Source organism: Labeo rohita, unplaced genomic scaffold (genome assembly GCF_022985175.1).
Source record: "Labeo rohita strain BAU-BD-2019 unplaced genomic scaffold, IGBB_LRoh.1.0 scaffold_83, whole genome shotgun sequence".
Lineage (NCBI taxonomy): Eukaryota > Metazoa > Chordata > Actinopteri > Cypriniformes > Cyprinidae > Labeo > Labeo rohita.
The window spans coordinates 1-20,170 of record NW_026129777.1 but is presented as its reverse complement, the minus strand read 5'-3'; the positions used below and the strand labels follow the sequence as shown (position 1 = coordinate 20,170).

Genomic DNA, 20,170 nt, shown 5'->3' with positions numbered 1-20,170 from the left:
TTAGTACATCGACTCCGGTCTATACCAGTGACATTATGAGTCAGATGGGTAACATAGTACAGCAAGTAGGTCTGCAACTGGCAGACAGTATCATTGCACATTTAAATTTGCACAGTCAAACTGAAGCTGTATCTAAGCATACCCAGAATGAACATGTTAGTAGATACACACCTGACCAAAGCTCTATGTCAAGTACATCACCGATTCAAGTAGTGCGTCAAAGGGAAGTGAAAGATCCTCCAATTTTCAGAGGCGACGCATCAGATGCTGTTGCACTCGATGAGTGGGTGGAGCTCATGAAAAACTTCATCAGGAAGGGGTTTCTGCCTACTGAAGAGCAAGGTGAAGAGATTTTGATTCACTTGAGAGGCAAAGCCAAAGATGTTGTTAAAGTGGGGATGCTGTCTAGCGGTTTAGATATCAGAACAAATCCTGATGCAATCTACTCCCTATTAAGAAAGCATTTCAGTTGCCAACAGTTTTCTCCTATTCCACTGCAAGATTTCTACACTACTCTTCCAGAACCTCAGGAAGATCCCTTCGATTACTGGTTGCGCTTGAACCGTACTGCTGACATCACAGCTGAGTGCCTAAAGCAACAGGGAAAGGTGCTAGACAACCAACTAATTGAAGTTACACGCATGTTCATCAGGAATTGTCCGAACTCTGATCTAGCACTGACATTTCGTTCAAAGACCATTGACAAATGGACGGCTTATGAAGTGCAAGAGATCCTGAATGAGTATCATTCGGAGAAAAATCTCAGAGCCACAGGAAAAGGAAACAGACCAAGTGATTGTGAAAAGAAATTTTCTGTGAATGAGATGCATGTAAGTCCTACCACATACCCAATCAAAGTTGAACAGGATTCACTTCAGACAAAACAGTCAGAAAATATGGCTCTGGAAAAGGTGATTGATATGCTGGAGAGAGTTCTGATGAATAACAGTGGTAATGCACAGGCAGTCAAGGAGCACAGAAAGAGAAGCAACATGTCCAGAATTCCAGGTCTGAATGATGCACCATGCTTAGTGTGCAAGGACTCCTCACATTCTGCTTTTTCTCACTGCAAAAACAATAGGCTCTGTTTCCAGTGTTTCTCGCCTGATCATCCAAGAAACCGTTGTCCAAAAGAAAGGAAGGATGCTTCCTCAACCAACCAACAGTCAAACTAGGTGATCTACGTGTGAGGGAGGATCACGTAGATCTTGAGAGTGAATCTCCCATTTCCAGTTTTGATGATTTAATGGATTATGAGTCTTTATGCCAAATGATGAGTGATGTATCTTCGGACAAAACTGTCATCTTTCAGGGTGTACAAAGAGTTCCAAAAGCTGATAGCTTGTTTTACACATCTGTTTCAGTTGAGAAGGATCTCATCCTTAAAGCTTTAATCGATAGTGGATCAATGGCTTGTACTATTAGCGAGTCGGCTAAAGAACGCTTGCTGAAGAGTAACCCCGATATGATAAGTCAGTCAGCACAGGATGTTGTCATTGTCGGTTGTGGTGGCCATCATGTTACCCCTACTGCAGTCTATGATCTTAAAGCTACAGTGTATGGCTGCTCCATGATAATTCCTGCTTTGGTTGTGCCTGGGCAGACTGAAGAGATTATTTTGGGCACAAACGTCATAAAAAGACTTCTGACACAATTGAGAGAAACCAACGGTTACTGGAAGCTCATGTCTAAGTCAAGTAACAGTGAGAATGATGAGTGCTCTTTGTTTCTATCTCTTTTCTCTAACACAGAAAGATGGAGAGGTGAATCCATTCCTGAGAAAGTCGGTACTGTAAAATTACAAAGGAGTGTGACGCTAGAGCCACAAACTGAACATCTGGTTTGGGGAAAGCTACCACAGTCTTCTGTCTTGTCAGTGGGCAGCACTGTTATTGTTGAACCAACCGAGTCCAGATCGAGACCAAGGCAAATATTGGTTGGGAGGGTTATAACACCACTATGGGGAGATGGTTCTATCCCCTTAAAAGTCATCAACCCCACCGATCACAAAGTTGTGTTGAAGAGAAATGCAAAAATCGCTGACGTGTCACCTTGTATTGCTGTTCAAGATTTACCACTGCCAAAACAGATCCAGTCAAATCTACAGTGTACTGAGGAACCCTTACCGATAAGATCCAGTGATGAGATGAAGCAGGTTTTGAGTGACTTGAACCTCGATGATCTTGATTTGGAATCATGTGAAGTGTCAGCCCACTGGAAAGACAAGTTGTTGCACATTATTGAGAAGTATGAGTCAGTTTTCTCAAGGGACAAAATGGACTGCGGAGAGGCAAAAGGCTTTGTCCATCGGATTAACCTCACTGATGACCGACCCTTCCGTTTTCCATACAGGCGTATACCACCAAGCCAGTATGCTAAACTGAGGACAGTATTAAATGAGATGGAGGAGAAAGGTATCATCCGCAAGTCGCATAGTGACTATGCGTCCCCTCTCGTACTAGTTTGGAAGAAGAACGGTGACCTCAGGATCTGCACTGACTTCAGGTGGTTAAACGCAAGGACTGTCAGAGATGCCTACCCTTTACCGCACCAGTCCGATGTGTTAGCTGCACTGGGTGGCAACGCATTCTTCTCAACCATGGATCTTACCTCAGGGTATTATAATGTCCCCCTAGAGGAAGAACACAAAAAGTACACTGCTTTCTCTTCCCCATTTGGCCTTCATGAGTATAATAGGCTTCCCCAAGGTCTCTCTAATAGCCCGGCCACTTTCATGAGAATGATGATGTCTGTCTTTGGAGATGAGAATTTCAGTAGTGTCCTCTGTTACCTTGATGATCTGATGGTGTTTGCTCCTTCTCAGTCAGTGGCCCTTCAACGTCTTGAGATGGTTCTCTCACGGTTGTCACATCACAATCTGAAGTTGGCTCCAAAGAAATGTTGTTTCCTGAGACGATCTGTGAAATTCCTTGGACACATCATAAGTGAGGAAGGGATTAAGACTGATCCTGGGAAAGTTGAAGCAATTAACGAGATTCAAGCTTCTGATTTGATGGAACCTGATGGAAAAACACCATGTCAGAAAAAGATCAGGTCCTTTCTTGGAATGGTTCTGTATTATCAACATTTTATTGAGGGATGTTCAGCAAAAGCTAAGCCTCTATTCAAGTTGACATCAGGTGCAGTCAAACAGACTCCTGTCACAAAAGGACGCAAACCAAGAAAGAAAGTTAATTGCATCAAACTCTCCCCAGCTGACTGGACAATGGACTGTGAAGAAGCTTTGCACACTCTGAAACAAGAACTGACAAAAAATGTAACGTTGGCTCACCCAGACTTTGACCAACCTTTCATTTTGGCTGTCGATGCATCTTTCGATGGAGTTGGAGCTGTATTGTCGCAAGTTTTGCCAGGTGAGGAGATTGCCAGACCCGTAGCTTTTGCAAGTAGAACTCTGTCTCGCTCACAAATGAACTATCCAGCTCACAGATTGGAGTTCTTTGCCTTAAAATGGGCTATCTGTGAGAAGTTTAGCCATTGGCTGAGAGGACGGCACTTTACGGCATGGACTGACAATAATCCTCTTACGTATATTCTGACTAAACCACGACTTGATGCATGCGAGCAGCGATGGGTGGCAAAACTTGCTTCTTACAGTTTTGATCTGAAGTATGTTCCGGGAACAAAAAATGTTGTCGCGGATGCTTTGAGCCGTGAGCCATTTGTCCAGTCATGTATAGGACATCGTCTTATTACTGAACCTTATTTATCTCTTTTAAAGGATGTCAGTGGTGTTGTTGATAACTCTGTCCAAGATGCTTTCAAGTGTGCAAGCAATCTTCAGGTGGTGCAGGGAGATGTCGAAGGTTCTCCTGACCCAACCAGTGCTGATCTCTCACCTTCAGGTTCTTCTGGGAGCCAGGAAGTTTCTGCGTTGTTGGCAGCACACGCTACTGGTGGTTTGAGTGAAGTACTGGGGACAATACCAGGGGTGCTTCTCATTTCTTATTTGTGCATCCTCGTTTCCTTTCCTCTCTTCCTTTCCTCGTGTCTTAGCTCCACCTCTTCAGGATGCGAGGGAAGGACACAGGGAAAAGACGCGAGGACGGAAGAATGGAAGCAAGTGAAATGATATATCCTCGCTCCCTTTAGCGTCACTTCAAAGCGTCGTCAAGTAATGATGACTCTACACCGCGGATTCTTGAACATTAGAGATAATTATTATTTATATTGTAACCGTTTCAACCTCCACAAAAGGTTCTTATTTTTTTATATTACCAGTTATTATTAACAATGAATTATTCACAGTTATTAAATGTTTTTTATTTGTAGTAGGCTATAGTATGACAGTATGTTTAATTTTGGTGCTTTGATATAATTCTGCAACTGTACTAGAGTTGTGATTTTACATACATTTGTGTCTTGTACATGTAAACAATAATGACAATTATAATAATAATAATTAATAAACTGTGGTGAAAAGTACACATTATACACCGAAATTAAAAGCACTGTCAAAAAATCACCCACAGTCATGCTTAATACTCACATTTATGTGTGTTAGAATTTTCTGCCATGGTTAGCACTTGGAGCAGATGTGAAGGGGGAGGACAATTTATACGTGCGTCACGTTAAGTCGATAAAAGACTTCCGCATAGGATACACCTGTGTATCCTCGCTGATCGCTCCTCATGAAGCCTCCTCCCTCCTCGATCCTCGCCTCCTCGCGGTGCAATTAGAGAATTGAGATGTCCTTCAAGATGGCTGAGCTCGATCGGTTTCCGGGTCATAGGATGGAGGACAGAGGACCGAGGAGACGAGGAGGGATATTGAGAAGCACCCCAGCTATCCCACAACCGCAACAGTCTGATCCTCCTTTGCAGCACAGCAACATCGTAAATGCTCAGGGGCAGGACAGCACTTTGTCTTGGATTCTGTATTATATTGAGAGATGTCGAAAACCATCTAAGAAAGAACAAGCAAAAGAATCCATAAGTGTGCGGAAACTGTTGAAGCACCATGATAAAATGGTTGTCTGTAGCGGCGTGCTATATAAGGTGAAAAGAGATCCGAAGCTAAACAAGAAACTGTACCTGTTTGTTGTACCTGCTTCTTTGAAATCACAAGTTCTTCATGGAATTCATGATGCAGCAGGACATCAGGGACGTAGTAGAACACTGTCACTCGCAAGACAACGATTCTTTTGGATAGGAATGAAAAAAGATATTGATGACTATGTGAAGAATTGTCGCCGATGTGTGGTTGGTAAAACCTCAGAACCTCATGCATGTGCTCCATTAGAAAGTATCCGAACATCAGAACCCCTAGAACTTGTCTGTATCGACTTTTGGTCGGCAGAGATCAAAGAAGGAAAGTCTGTGGATGTGCTGATTGTGACGGATCATTTTACGAAAATGGCCCATGCATTTCCATGCCAGAATCAGTCAGCCAAACAAGTTGCGAAAAGGCTCTGGAATGACTTCTTCCTAGTCTATGGATTCCCCAAAAGAATTCATTCTGATCAGGGGGCTAATTTCGAGAGCAAGCTAATCAAAGAACTGTTGACCATGGCGGGTGTAAACAAGTCACACACAACACCATATCACCCCATGGGTAATGGCATTGCCGAGAGGTTCAACAGGACTCTTGGAAGCATGATCAGGACATTGCCTCCTAAAGTGAAATCAAAATGGCCACAGATGCTACAGCAACTTACCTTCTGTTACAACTGCACAGAACATGAGACAACGGGTTTTGCGCCATTCTTTCTTATGTTTGGCAGAGTTCCTCGTCTCCCAGTTGATGTCCTGTTTCAAAATGTGCTTCTAAATGAGGATGTGGTGGATTACAAAGATTTTGTGTCCAAGTTGAGGAAAGACTTGCGGGAAGCAGCACATATAGCACGGATGCACACTCTGAAAGAACAGGAACGACATGGAAAAATCTATAACAGAAAGGTGAAGGGCTGCCCGCTGACTGTTGGTGACCGAGTACTGGTTGCGAACAGAGGTGAAAAAGGTAGAAGAAAAGTTGCTGACAAATGGGAGTCATCACCATATGAAGTCATGACTGTGTATCCTGATATCAATGTCTACAGGATTCGTGAAATCAACTCAGACAAAGTGAGGGTAGTCCATAGAAATCTTTTATTACCTGTGAACTTCCTACCAGTTGATGACCCTCAGGAACAGGATGGAAAGGATGATGACGTGAATGATGAAATTGATCTACACGGAAATAAAGTCGACCTTGATGACAGAACTGCAAACTGGATATTAAGTCATCCTGATGGTTTTGAGGAGGAGGATGGACGTACAAACTGTACAGACTTGCTTGTTGTGTCAGATTGTGTGTCAGAGATACTGGACTCCGCAAGCACTGATGCTGAGAACCTGCAGGAAAGAAGTGACGTCAACGTGATAAGTGATGTTGAAAGAAGTGATGTAAATGTAACAAGTGATGTTGATTTGCCTGAAGTGGAAGGCCAAGACTCTAACTTGACTCAAAGAGAACAGGTCACAGATGAGGTCACAAAGGAGCCTGTGGTGTGCACACAGCCACGGCATGTTGAGGCTGCAGTAACTCGTACTAGGCTTGGCAGAGTCATTAAGCCTCCTAAAAGACTGATCTATGAAATGAACAAACAACACATAGACAATTCAGACTCTACAGTGAGTTCTTTCGTTTATTTAGTTAAAAGCATATTCACATAAAAAAGTTCAATTTGATTTCATGCTGAGTTGAGAACACAAAGGAAACTCTGATACAGAGATTCTAAATCAAATGGGTTGGTACATAATGGAATTTTTGAGGTGTAACGGGCATCTCTTTAGTCTACTATAAGATTGGGGTTAGGCGCCTCCCTAAGTCTTTATGTACTCCTTATGGGAGAATCAATGATTGACAGCTAAATTGTACTCCATGTGCATTTTCTTTTTTTTCTTCTCTTTATTAATTTGGAAACATGAAGTTGGAGTTCTATACCCAGTTTTTTTTCCACTTTCACAGTTTTTCTTGTTATGGTATGTCCCCATTAAGCAGGATTTACGGGGGGTGTATGTAACGATATAAAAATGACAGCCCTATGGTTCTTTAAATAAATCCTGCATTAATGGGATCGCGCTTCCTATTGGTTACGCCGGTGGCGCTATTGCCCCCCGTGTTCACGTAATCGGCAGCAGAGCTATGGAGAACTGCTGTGGGTGAGTCGCTTTTGTTGTAGCTCCACACTGAAAGCTAACAATATTGTTTCATGTGAAATGATAGACTAAATATTGTTTCATGTGAAATGATAGACGCTGTTTGAAGACTAATGAACATCACAGACATGGATTGATCTGTAAAGCGAGTTTTCTGTTTGTATGCATGTTGTTTTCATACCGTTATTTCCATCTGATGTACTTTTTTTTCCACGTGCGCCATCTTTTCCACGTGCTAACAAAGTGAAACGTATTCTGAATAGGTGGAACTACAAAACAAATGCTGAACTTCCATTTTGTCTCCTGCTGCTCTGTGTGCAGGTAATTATATGATAAAGAAACAGTGTTTACGAATTTACTCTGTTTATTCAGTATTGCATTTTCTGTGTTAAGTAAATGTTTTGTGCTAACTGTGTTTTGTAAAGCACTCAATTAATGGTTTTACTAAGAAATTTCATATTTTCATTAACTTTTCATACATTCTATAAAATGGATGACGTAAGTTATATAATTTATCTACCTCATACTATCCTTTTCCTTGATATACAATCTTTATATTCTTATTTCTGTTTGATTTAAAAATGTCTTATACGATCACAATGCCATAAGTTTAAGAAGAAAAGAAAAAACAGAAAGAAAAGAAATCTGATTTAAAAATGTCTTATACGATCACAATGCCATAAGGTTAAGAAGAATAGAAAGAAAACAGAACAAAAAGAATATTGAATTGTTAAAGTCTGTTTCATTGTCATGGAGAATGTACCATATTTCAGATTCCTGTTTTATTTTTGTATGTTTTGTTTATAATACCATAGTGTTTACTGTTATATTAAGAGCAGCAGAGCTATGGAGAACTGCTGTGAAAATAAATTTGAAGTTATTAGCCTCAGACCCAGGGCCTACTTGAAAAGGGTGTGTAAGTTAGTCCGATTTACATAGCTGTACAATGGTTACTTTAATATATGTACATTTATAATCGTCATTTTTTGTTCGATGGTATTTTCTATATATAATATTTAGATGTCATACTACGGCCAGATATTGTACATTATAGGCTACTGTTAGGTACTTTTTGTTGACGTGCTATCCGGAAACTACAAGTACCGACAGAAATGTGTTTGTTGAACGTTCGCTAACATATTCTTCCATATTTCACTAGGTGAAGTTAAGATAAAACCAGTGGGTGATACAGTGTCTTTTCGTCCAACCAACATAAAATCTCCGGTCACCAGCATTATATGGAAACACAGAAGCAGCAGTGTTGTTACCAAGGCGATTGAATGGGATGATGATGGTTTAAACATCCCGAATCCGAGATTCAAAGGCATCACAACTCTTGATGAGAAAACTGGACAAATCACTATAACTAATTTAACTGTCGAACATAGTGGAGTTTATACCATTGACATCAACAGTAAAGAGCAGGAACAAAGATTTACGTTGGAAGTTCAGGGTGAGTTGATTATTATTATTATTATTATTATTATTATTATTATTATTATTATTTTTATTATTATTATTATTATATGTATACATATGAATACTGTTAAATCATCATCGCATGTGCCCCTGGACCACAAAACTGGTCATAAGGGTGCATTAAAAAAAAAAAAAAAGAGAGAGAGAGAGAGATTTATACATTATCTTAATAAATAAGCTTTCCATTGATGTATGGTTTGTTAGGATAGGACAATATTGGGCTGAGATACAACTATTTGACAATCTGGAATCTGAGGGTGCAAAAAAATAATAATAATAACAACAAAAATCTAAATATTGAGAAAAATGCCTTGAAAGTTGTTCAACTTAAGTTTTTAGCAATGCATACTAATCAAAATTAATGTTTTATATATTTACATTAGGAAATTTATATTATTAATTTGGTTGTTTTTACTTAGCCTCACATACTAAAAAAGAAGAACAACAAAGAAAAACAGTGCCATGATACAATGTACAGTTGTACAATTCATGTACAAATTGTATATACATGCTACTGCAAGGTACTCCCAATATTATGGCACTGCCATAGTATATGCTCAAAAATACTGTAGTAAAATGGTACTTCTATATGTTATTCTATATGTTGCGAGTTATTAAGTCAGAATTGTGAGATATAAACTCACAGTTCTGTGAACATATCAGTCTTTTTTTTTTCTCCTCAGGACTGGACTTTATAACTTGCAATTGTGAGTTTGTATCTCAATTCTGAGAAAAAAACGTCAGAATTGGGAGTTAATATCATGCAATTCTGACTTTATATCTTGCAGTTGTGCTTTTATATCTCACAATTCTGAGAAGTAAACTCGGAATTGCGAGAAAAAAGTCCGAATTGTGAGATGAAGTCGCAGATACCTTTTCGTTTTTTTTTTATTCAGTGGTGGAAACTGGCTTCCATACGTAGGAGTGTGCGTTATTGACAAAAAATGATATCTTTACTCTGTACGAATGGGATATTGAATCATTCACTCAAACAATTAGTTTAAAACATATATTGTTTTTCTAAAATATGCTACGGTTGTGCTCTTGCATTGTCTGTAACTATTAATAGGCTACATCACACAATAAATGCTTGGACTTCAGTGATGTATTTTTGTCTGTTTTTTGCAGAAGTGAGTGGCATACTCAATTATATAAAATTGCACATTGTTTAAAAAATTATCTTATTGTAGATGATGCATATAGCACACTCCCAAGTACCACATTATTACTTTCTGATACCATTATTGTTCCATGTTAGTGTCACAGCTCTTTTTGCATGGATGTTGTAGTTGTGGTTGATTTCATTTTGTTTTCTCAGTTGACTGGAAATTCATACGTTTTTTTCTTTGTTTCTTTCTCAGAGCGAGTCTCCAAACCTGTGATAGTTAAAGAGGAGAGCAGTAACCCTGATGTTGTGTATTTAAGATGTGGAGACAGTGAAGAGATCATCTGGAAGAATTCTACTGGACAAGTACTGGAGGGCAAGAAGAACCATAAGCCGGGAAAGTTCATCATGGTTGAAAACACAAAAAATCCACAAAACTTCTACACATGCACACTCAAGAACGATGTGAGTGAAGAGACCAGTCGGGTCTATGAGAGAGATCTGTTTAAGACGGGTAAGACAGAAAATTAGATCAGATCATTTTTTGTGTTTAGATTCTAAGATTAGGTGCTTTTGTATTTAGAAATTGGATTTACGTTCAACAAATATTTAGACAGCAAATATTTAAACATTATTATGTTTATTATTTGTAATAAGACTAGATCCTTTAAGCATATATCAAAGAATAAATAGTGTAAACTTTAATTTCTTGTTGAAATCATAAAAATCAAAGGGCACCTTAAATACGCTATATCAGACATTTGAGGTTCTGTGGTGGTTGATAATATTAACCAAGTTAGTTAAGATGTATAATGTTTTTTTTTAGCAGTGCATTTGTTTTATGGATCCAATGTTCTCTTTCTTAAGAATCAAATGGAGGACAGATCGTGGGAATTGTAATTGGTGTCCTTATCCTCGCCCTTCTCATCATGTCCTTTCTCTACGCATTCGTGAAGTCCGTTCATGGTAGGTTTCCTATTGTGCTATTATCTTTTATTTTACTTTTTTTTTTTTTTTTTTTTTTTTTCAAGGAGAACCAAATATGAATTTTATTACTTTTCTTCAACTTCTCCTTATGTAGACCATAATGTGTTTACATTAATAATATTATTATTATTATTATTATTATTATTATTATTATTATTATTATTAAGTTTTACGTTAAGTTTATTAATTGTGTTCATCTTTAATTTTAGTCTGTTTTAAACATTGTATTCTTTAGAAACTTTAGCACTGTATTGGATAAGTGTGCAATGCTAGCAAAAATTTTGATTATTGCAAAGTGTACTGTCAACAATTATATTTATAATCTGATAAATTACCAGTTTGTAATTGCATTTTTTTTTCTTCATCAGACCCTGTTAATGAATTCTGTTCATGTATACCAAGTAAGTTTGGCTTCGATTGCATTTGATTTTCTTTCGAAAGTTATGCCACACTAGTGTCTTACTATAAAATACTTGTTATAGACCATTCAATCACATTTAATGACTTTTCCTCTATTCAGAGATTTTCGGCCCTCTGAATTGTTTTTTAAAGGAGACAGGTATGTCATTTTTTTGTTATTTGTGTTTATTATTTATCCTAAACTCAGAACTTATTACATTTCCATCATATTCATAAATGACTGTAAAATTCTGGCAACGAATTAAGACTATAGGCCGGTTCACACCGAAAATGAAAACTATAATTATAACAACAACTTTAATAGCATCAATACCAGTGGCCAGTAATGTGTCTATTGAAAATTCTGTCATCAATAGCTCATTTTGTGTATACAAAAGATATTTTTAATTAAATAAAGAGATTGAAAAACAAATACATATAAATCTAGCAGTTTAATCCACGTCTTCTGTAGAGTCATAATCGCTTTATATGATGAAATTTAGTGTATTTACTTTATAGAACAATTAGTAAGTGTTTGTATAGCACTTGTATAGTGTAGGTAACATTCAAAGAGCTTTAAACTGTAAGTAGGGGAATCTTGTATATTACCATCAGCGTGCACCAGAATTTCCAATCACAAGCTTAACAAGAGAGGACACAGAGTGACATATCTAATTCAATTATTGAGAGGAGGGTAATATGCGAGTATTAATTGATTAAGGATAACATAATATTCAATGCTGAATTCAATATTTTTTATTTGTTGGTTCATCATCATGGAAATATAGAAGGAGAGCCCAAAGTTTCAACAGTTTATGATGGTAAGACAATAACAGTCTTGTTTGTAGAATATTCCATACATGAAGAGCTTCAAAATGCATCATCTTGTTATATATGTTGGATAATGACTTACTGTAGTTAACAATATAAACACATTACATTAGATACTGTATTTTTACATGTGCATGGAGATGTTTAAAATAATTCTGTTTTATCGTGACACTGGCTGTTGTTATTATTATTATTATTATTATTATTATTATTTATTTTTTTTTTTTTATTATTTTATTTTTTTTTGACTCTTGTCTATTTGTGCAATTGTCTTCTATTAGTTGTGGTGCCTCTGAAATCTGAAAATGCTGACACTGAAAATGCCTCTCCATCAGATGAGAAACAACAGTAAGTAAAAGTGAGCACCTGGACTGATATTTTTTCTTTCATAATCTGAGCTCATTGCTGTTTATGTAATAGTCATATATCAATATTATCAAAGTCTGTTTATAAAAGTTTTACTCTCAGGTCATTATATGTTTAATTTGCTTTCTAGAAAATAACTGCTCTGCATCTATGAAACAACAACACTTGCTGCATTATGGTGGCTGAAGAATCATTGTGCATTTTATCATCTTGAAAAAATCCGCAGGAACAGAGCAAGGAACAGTTGTTATCTGCAATGAACTGAAATTAGTTTCTTAGAAAGGACCAGTTGTGTACTTTTCAATGTTACTTGTGCTTATAAATCTATAATTTAAAGTCCATAAATCTTTTATCTAAATTGGTTGTATTAAAAAATGGATTTGGGCTGTGTAAACCAAAACAAAGATGTGTGGATGGTGCTAGATATGATCCTCCTGGATCAGCACAGTTGGGTAACACTTTATTTTGATAGTCCACTTTAGACATTCTACTAACAGTAAGTAACTTTGCAACTGCATGTCAACTAGTCATTAGAGTATTAGTAGACTGTCTGCTTAATATCTTTTAACACTCTTCTAAACTTTGCAAGTATATGTCAGCTTATTCTACTAACCCTAAACCTAGCCTAACAGTCTGCTCTGAGAGTTAGTAGACATGTACAGTACTGTGCAAAAGTCTTAGGCCACTAGTATTTTCATCAGCTAAAAAATGGTTTAAAGTCAGTCTGTTACTGTAGTGTGTCAGTAAGAAATATCAGTTTACATTTCTAAACATTCATTTTGCCATTAATTATAATAATCCAGTGAGATTTTTGTATGGAGCACAGGCTGTTGTCAGACTCCTTGTGCAAACAGAGATGTGATCTCTCCATCATTCAATCCAGTCTGTCTTAAGAAACAGAAAAAACGGAGACAGACTAAATCCAGAAGAACTGTAGCAACATCTCCAAGATGCTTTAAGAGACCTATACCTACAAAGCTACAGTACTGTTAAAATTTTTAGGCAGTTAAGCACATCAAATGAGGATGCTGTCAAAAACAATGTCATAAATAGATTTTCTTTATCAATTAACTTATATTAACTAAAATAAATAAGCATTTGATGTGACCATCCTTTGCGTTTAAAGCAGCTTTTGCCCTAGGTGCCCCTGTGCAGAGTTTTTCAGGTAGTTTTGCAGGTAGGTTACTTGAAACATCTTGGAGACGTTGCCACAGTTCTTCTGGATTTAGTCTGTTTCAGTTTTTCTGTTTCTTTATGTCATTCCAGGAAGACTGGATGATGATGAGATTAGATCAGTGTGGAGCACTGGCTGTTGTCAGACTCCTTGTGCAAACAATAATCTCACTAGATTATTACAATTAATGGCAAACAGAATGTTTGGAAATGTAAACAGATATTTTTTTACTGACACACTACAGCAAAGGATAGAAATAACTTACTTTAAACCATTTTTTAGCTGGTGAAAATACTAGTGGCCTAAGACTTTTGCACAGTACTGTATTTGCAGAGTTACTTACAGTTAGTAGAATGTCTAAAGTGGACTATCAAAATAAAGTGTAACCAAATAGATAGACTTTTTATATATGGACTAATTTTAATTTTATTTGAGTTTAAATTAGTTTAATTAACTTAAAGGCGTCATCGGGTGCTAAGTTCACTTTTTAATGTTGTTTGAACATTAATGTGTGTTGGCTGTATATGTACACATCTACCCTATAATGATAAAAATGCATGCGGTGGTTTTTAATTAATCTGAAAAAATAATATCCCCTTTTTCAAATCGAACCATTCTCAGATGCCTGTCGGTGTGGCGTCACACCAACAGAGGACACTCTCACGATAGTTGATTGACATGAGCGTCTCACCTCAGATCAGCTGTCAAAGTCCGACCTCCACTGTTTCGATGCCGGAGCAGGGATGTAAGTTAGACAAGAATATCTCCAATTGAGCGATTTAGGTGTTGTGTTGTTGGATGTAATAATGAACATAGTGGTCGTCATTTACTCCCGACATCTGAGCCACTGAAGATGCAGTGGTTTACGTTTGTTTGTGAAGGGAATGCACCTCCCGATCTACATATATCCGTCTATGTTCGCACGAATCATTTGTGATCCAGCTTCACTTACAGCAGAAGTGAGTATAAGGGTTTTTTATGAATCTCTGCAATCACCTTTCCTAATAACGTGTTAGTTAGCAAGTTTAGTGGATAAATGCGGCTAAAGTAAACAGGCTCGTCACTTCACAGAGGGGAAGAGAGGGGCGGGGCGAGCAGAGCTCATTAACATATTAACACAAGCAACCTCGACCAGAACAGGATGATTTTTGCAGAGCTGATTTTGGCAAGGTAAAAAAGGTGTTGTTTTACACTACCACTGAGAATTTTTAACCAAAGTATATTATAGACTTTTCATTAAGAATCATATGAACTTGTGGAAGATGGGCATCCACTGACCCCTTTAATTACAGAGAATGTGGAGCAGCAGTGCATGCACAGCATTGTAGGAAACATTGGTTTTTTACTGTTGTCTTGGAAAATGTCATTATTTAGAAATAATAACCAACCAGAATCAAGTATTTCAGAATGCTATGTAATAATCTGAGATTTTTTTGCTGTTGATATTTCTATTTATGTAGTTTTTTTTTTTAAAGTAAGTGGCAGAATGTCATTGTTTTCCACCAATGTTCTGCTGCTCAATCAGTTTGCAAATCAAACGAATTAATTTCCCTCAAAACTGCATAAATCACTGAAATTACAGTGCAGCCTAATTCAGAATTGTGATTTGTCATTCTAGGTCAGTTAGCGACTTGTAAGTAGGTAGTTTATAAAATAATGCAATCACTTAGTAAATTCCACAGGTTTTATCATATCAATCCAAATGTAAATAATCTGTATTTCTTTTATGTCCTTTTAAAACTGTACTGAACTGGATTTTTTGTTTTTTAAAAGCATGACATCTGAACGATAACACTGTTTCCCTTTTCAAGGCCTCAGCTTCTTTAAGCAAAGTGGGTTACACCCATAGATGGATTGTTCGGACTTTAACTTTTTTTTTTCCTCATCTTGGCACACTTAAGATGTATTTATAATTGTTGGGATTATTGCTTGTTTGCATTGAAATAAATGATTTTCAGCCATACTTCAATATATGCAAACCTTATATTACAATTTGTATGCTTCCTTATGCGTATCTGTTGAAGCTGATATTTTAAATAGAGTAAGTGTGAAATGTTTCTGCCTTCCATTTATTTATTTTTGATATAAATTGGCATTGACTGCATTGACATTTAGGAATTCACTATCGCTAATCAACCTAAAGAGATTGGGTAAACATCCTTCTTGTAGTCGTAAGACTGTACATACAGTGTCAATGAGTTACAGTTGAATATGAATGTATAAAAGATCGAACTACTTCTATCCCTGAATGATGCTGACTGTATTTTGGTGTTGTGTTTTATACTTAAAAAGAGGAACTGCAGTGCAATACTAACCCAACTATTGTTGCTAATAAGGGATTAAGAAAAGAACTAAGGAAGTCACTATTATATTCTTTGTCAATATGACAGTGGACATAGACCGTTCTGTTTGTCCCTTTAGCTATAGACTTTGTGGTCTTCTGCGTTCTATGAGTTGGGTTTGGTTCATCTTACAATTTCAGTGCAATAAAAATAAGGGAAATGGCAGTTGCCATTTAAAAAAAAAAAAAAGTAATTCTGAAAATCCTCATTCAAAAGTGTAAAAGAAAATATCAAGTTATCAGATCAGTCACTGCAACTGGACTTGCACACAGTGACAGCCCTTGTTGCAGTGACATGAATGTGATTATGTATTTTTCCAAAATCAGTCAATACAATAATGTTATGTTCACTTTGTATTCATGGCCATTTATTATTGCTTGTGTATATTTTTACAACATTTATTAATTTACCAACTGTTATTTGTAGAGTTGCAAGGCTATGTCAACACTGTCAAAACATGATTGATTTAACTTGGGATCATGGGATGAATACATGCTCTTTCAGTGTTTCATATCTTTGCAAATGTGTGTTTTGAACAAATTCATCAAACAAGCAGTTTCTCTGTAAAACACAACCTTTTTATATTATCATTAAATGTTGCTTTATGCCATCTCTTTGGTGTGTTTTATTTAGGAAAGGATAAGATCGATTACTTCAGAGATGTCTTAACTTCTTTTGAAGCATCATCCCCCTTTCTGTAGACTGTTCAGTTCTTGCTAAAGTGCTATGTAAATAAATCTGTTCTTAGGTAGCCCCATGAAATATGTATTCCATACCACTGTTTAATGCTAGAATTTTTTTTTCTTTTATTTTTTTTATTATTATTATTTTTTTTTATAGCAGGGATGGGCGCTATTTGTTGTGATCCCTAACTTCCTTGGATATTGAATTTGATTGAATCAAAATGGAAATAAAAAAAAATTCTGCCTCACAGAACATTTGGAATTTGAATTTGACTTGTCAACATGCTTCATCAATAATCGCTATGAAAACTGGTGAAAATGAACTGTCTAAAAATAATCCTATTTTAATAATTCACTGTATGTGCCTTGTGTCCGTAAGCACCCCCTAGAGGATGAACAACTCTGTCTAACAGTCATCATTGTCATCTGGTAGTACTAAAACTGCAAGTATGGAAAATGTATTTACTTTGTATTTTAAATAGTGCAGTTATCGGTGTTAGCTTTCATTCAAGGGTTTATTGAAAAGTATTCTTATGATGCCCAGACACTGTACAGCACATATACTTTTGTGCAGTGATCTTACTGTGCAGGTCACTTGGATCTTCATTTTAATTTTTCATCAAAAGACATAAAAACCAATTCAGCTCATTTAGTCTAACATATTTATTGACTTAAATAGACATTGTATCATTTTGAAAACATCAAAATGAATGTCTCTATGCACATCCCCAATAGAAATCTGTCATTTTAGTAGTATGTTTCTAGTTCCACCCAACCTAAAACAAAACAAAGCACAAATACTAGTTAATTCTTGATCTGAAATGCAACAAATTCTACTTGAGAAACATGAATGTATGAAAATGCATATTACCTCCTGGGTTCTGCCTAAGAATGTATTTTCTAACTTCATCATAGATGAAAATGAGCAGCGAATATGGCATAGCACAGAACCACCACAGTGGTCTAAATGAAAAAAGAAAACATGGTTAAACAGCATGAAATGCCTTTAAGCGATTTTCATTAAAACGTTCAGATTCCACTTACTTCATGGGATACATTCGGACAGCAACATCCATGCCTGGGCAGTAGGATAAGAATGCTGCCAGAGCAGTTTCAAAACACAGACCAAAGGTGAGGACTCTATTCCTACAAAAGAAAAAAGGAAAACAAACAAATTATGATCAATATAACTGGGCTTATAGACGTACAATGAGCAACAATGAGGTGGAACTGAACAAACAATTCAGTCTGATAGATATCAGGCCAATATTTTATGGGCTGTTTGATGTGTACATACTTCATTCCCTGCTGAAAGATGGAAAGCCTCCTGGTCTTGCAGATGAGCAAGTCAGTCCATTGCACAATCACAATACTGGTGAAGAAGGCTGTGTGGCATGTAAACTCCACAATCTTTCTGCGCTCATAGGTCTGCATCAGACAAGAAGCATTATTTAAAAGAACAGCATTTGGTTTAGCATCTGTTAAATTTGGTAGAGCTGTGACACCTACCCATTGCTGGCCATAGCTGTCTTCCAGGTCACTGACATATCTGTCTTCCCAACCAATTCGAATTCCTACCAGATCCCGAGGCAAGAATCCATTCTCAGCCAGAATTACGAAGTAGGTAAAGAACCCGCCGACAGCTTGCATCATGCCTACAATTTAAATATGAAGACATAAGAAACGAACAGCAATGAATACCTAGAGTGCTCTGTATGGAATAGTATGCACTTACCAATTTGACCGTAGCTCATACTGATGAGCCTCTCATTCACCAGCCTATCTGTTTCAGCATTTCTGGGTTGTCTCTTCATGATATCGCTTTCAGGAGTTTCATAGGCCAGTGAGATGGCAGGAACCTGTGGCAATAAATAGATAAAAATAAATGCATGCACATTTAACAGTTCTCTACGTTTATACATATAAATTGAGTTCCTTTCCATACCATGTCAGTGCCCAGGTCAATGCAGAGAATGGTGACGGTGCCCAAAGGTAGAGGAATGCCAACAAGGACAAAAAAGAGGAAGGGTGACATCTCAGGGATCTTGCTAGTCAGCGTGTAGGCGATGGACTTCTTCAAGTTGTCAAAGATCAGACGGCCTGAAGTTGAATATACATTTGAAAAAATAAGTGTCTAAGTAACCTTTATCATTCTTCAGTCAAATTATGTTCTCAATATCATACCTTCTTCTACTCCAGTGACAATTGAGGCAAAGTTGTCATCTAGAAGGATCATGTCAGCAGCCTGTTTGGATACGTCAGATCCAGCGATACCCATAGCCACACCAATGTCAGCCTTCTTCAGAGCAGGAGAATCATTGACGCCATCACCGGTTACAGCTACAATGGCACCCTGATAGGAAAAATAAAATGCATTAAAATGCTACCTGAAATCCTTTAGCATTAATAGATAACTGTCTGACAGTACCTGTCGCTGACAACCTTCCACGATGATCAGCTTTTGTTGTGGGGAAGTTCTGGCGAACACAATTTCTGTATGGTGTTGCAGGACCTCATCCAGCTGTTCTGGCGTCATATTCTTCAGATCTCCACCATGGACCACACAGGCCTTCGCATCTCTAGAGAAACACTTTGTATTAGCAAGCATCTAGAGCAACATGTTTGCTGAATTTTAGAAACGGAGGGAATAAATTACATGCAAGTGGCTGAAGTAACAAGATTACCTTGGATTAACCTCTTCAATAGGGATTCTCAAACGAGCAGCAATGTCTTCAACAGTCTCATTGCCTTCAGAAATGATGCCAACACCTTTTGCAATAGCCTTTGCTGTAATTGGATGGTCACCAGTAACCATGATAACCTGTAATGGAAGATTCATATTTCAGTTGGAAGAAAAGGTGCAGAAGTTTTTTCAACTTATGAATGAGCACAACACCTTGATTCCAGCACTCCGGCATTTGGCCACAGCATCCGGTACAGCTGCACGAGGAGGATCGATCATGGACATGAGGCCAACAAAACACAAGTTCTCAGTTGGAAAGTTCATTTCTTCAGTATCAAATGCAAAACCCTCAGGAAACTGGTCATCGGGGAGGCTAAAGTGGCAGAAACCTTTAAGGGAGAACATGGAGTTGTTCATTATTCTGTAAATTACTATTCTTTGTGTTAATTTTTCTAATGCAATCAGAACTTAGTAAGGTGGCTTTACCCAACACTCTTTCTCCAAGACCTCCGAGCTCTAAATAAGCATTGTGGAAAGCATCTTTCATTTCATTGTCCAAAGGCTGCTCTTTTCCTTGAATTAAAATAGTGGAGCATCGATCCAAGATTCTCTCAGGGGCTCCTTTCATCACCAGCAGGTGCTTAGACTCTGAGGGATTGGGATTCTTGTGGACTGAAAGCTAGGATAGGCATATTAAAGGCCTATTAGCTTGACCAGTTAATCTAAAAACCTCTGATCTCCAAAGAACACCTCAACAAAAATACCTGATACTTGTTGGTGGAGTTGAAAGGGATCTCAGCAACTTTTGGGTACTTCTCTCTCATTTCACTGACTGAACCACAGCACAGCTCAATACACTTCAACAGAGCAGACTCTGAGGCATCACCAGCTGTCTCTCGCTGCAAAACAGATGTGATGTGAAAAACCTGCATGCTTTTAAATGCATTTTCAATGCACTTCT

General features: G+C 37.4%; 3 protein-coding genes across 5 annotated transcripts in view; 2 read left to right on the top strand and 1 right to left on the bottom strand.

The window, feature by feature from the left end:
- The window catches only part of LOC127162076 (uncharacterized), a 61,002-nt gene extending 44,549 nt beyond the window's left edge, over nucleotides 1-16,453 (top strand). For 2 of the 3 annotated variants that reach the window (XM_051104867.1, XM_051104870.1), the window contains exons 2-9: nucleotides 8,320-8,613; nucleotides 10,001-10,258; nucleotides 10,612-10,710; nucleotides 11,100-11,132; nucleotides 11,252-11,290; nucleotides 11,919-11,951; nucleotides 12,243-12,309; nucleotides 12,458-16,453. In XM_051104867.1, coding sequence (XP_050960824.1) covers nucleotides 8,320-8,613; nucleotides 10,001-10,258; nucleotides 10,612-10,710; nucleotides 11,100-11,132; nucleotides 11,252-11,290; nucleotides 11,919-11,951; nucleotides 12,243-12,309; nucleotides 12,458-12,464 — 830 coding nt within the window. In that variant the 3' untranslated portion in view covers nucleotides 12,465-16,453. Of the gene's footprint in view, nucleotides 1-8,319; nucleotides 8,614-10,000; nucleotides 10,259-10,611; nucleotides 10,711-11,099; nucleotides 11,133-11,251; nucleotides 11,291-11,918; nucleotides 11,952-12,242; nucleotides 12,320-12,457 lie in introns of all 3 variants that reach the window. The other variant, XM_051104869.1, reaches the window with a different exon arrangement.
- LOC127162075 (retrovirus-related Pol polyprotein from transposon 412) lies at nucleotides 5,127-6,789 on the top strand. The gene has a single exon (XM_051104862.1). The coding sequence runs from the start codon at nucleotides 5,175-5,177 to the stop codon at nucleotides 6,672-6,674; it is 1,500 nt and encodes a 499-aa protein (XP_050960819.1). The 5' UTR covers nucleotides 5,127-5,174; the 3' UTR covers nucleotides 6,675-6,789.
- Nucleotides 16,454-17,171: 718 nt separating the features above from the next.
- On the bottom strand, nucleotides 17,172-20,164 carry LOC127162074 (sodium/potassium-transporting ATPase subunit alpha-1-like). The gene is made up of 13 exons (XM_051104861.1): nucleotides 19,974-20,164; nucleotides 19,696-19,888; nucleotides 19,423-19,598; nucleotides 19,211-19,347; nucleotides 18,955-19,105; nucleotides 18,711-18,879; nucleotides 18,472-18,626; nucleotides 18,262-18,385; nucleotides 18,036-18,181; nucleotides 17,824-17,954; nucleotides 17,571-17,672; nucleotides 17,398-17,489; nucleotides 17,172-17,302 (listed from the first exon to the last, which is right to left on the bottom strand). The coding sequence occupies exons 1-13, from the start codon at nucleotides 20,139-20,141 to the stop codon at nucleotides 17,274-17,276; spliced, it is 1,773 nt and encodes a 590-aa protein (XP_050960818.1). The 5' UTR covers nucleotides 20,142-20,164; the 3' UTR covers nucleotides 17,172-17,273.
- Between the last annotated feature and the right edge of the window lie 6 nt (nucleotides 20,165-20,170).

Coding starts and splice junctions, on each gene's coding strand:
- LOC127162074 (XM_051104861.1), bottom strand. CDS start 20,141: ATGCAGGTTTTTCACATCACATCTGTTTTGCAGCGAGAGACAGCTGGT. Junction 18,182..18,261: donor TATGAGCTACGGTCAAATTG/GTAAGTGCATAC, acceptor TTTAAATTGTAG/GCATGATGCAAGCTGTCGGC. Junction 17,955..18,035: donor ACAGCTATGGCCAGCAATGG/GTAGGTGTCACA, acceptor TGTCTGATGCAG/ACCTATGAGCGCAGAAAGAT.
- LOC127162075 (XM_051104862.1), top strand. CDS start 5,175: ATGAAAAAAGATATTGATGACTATGTGAAGAATTGTCGCCGATGTGTG.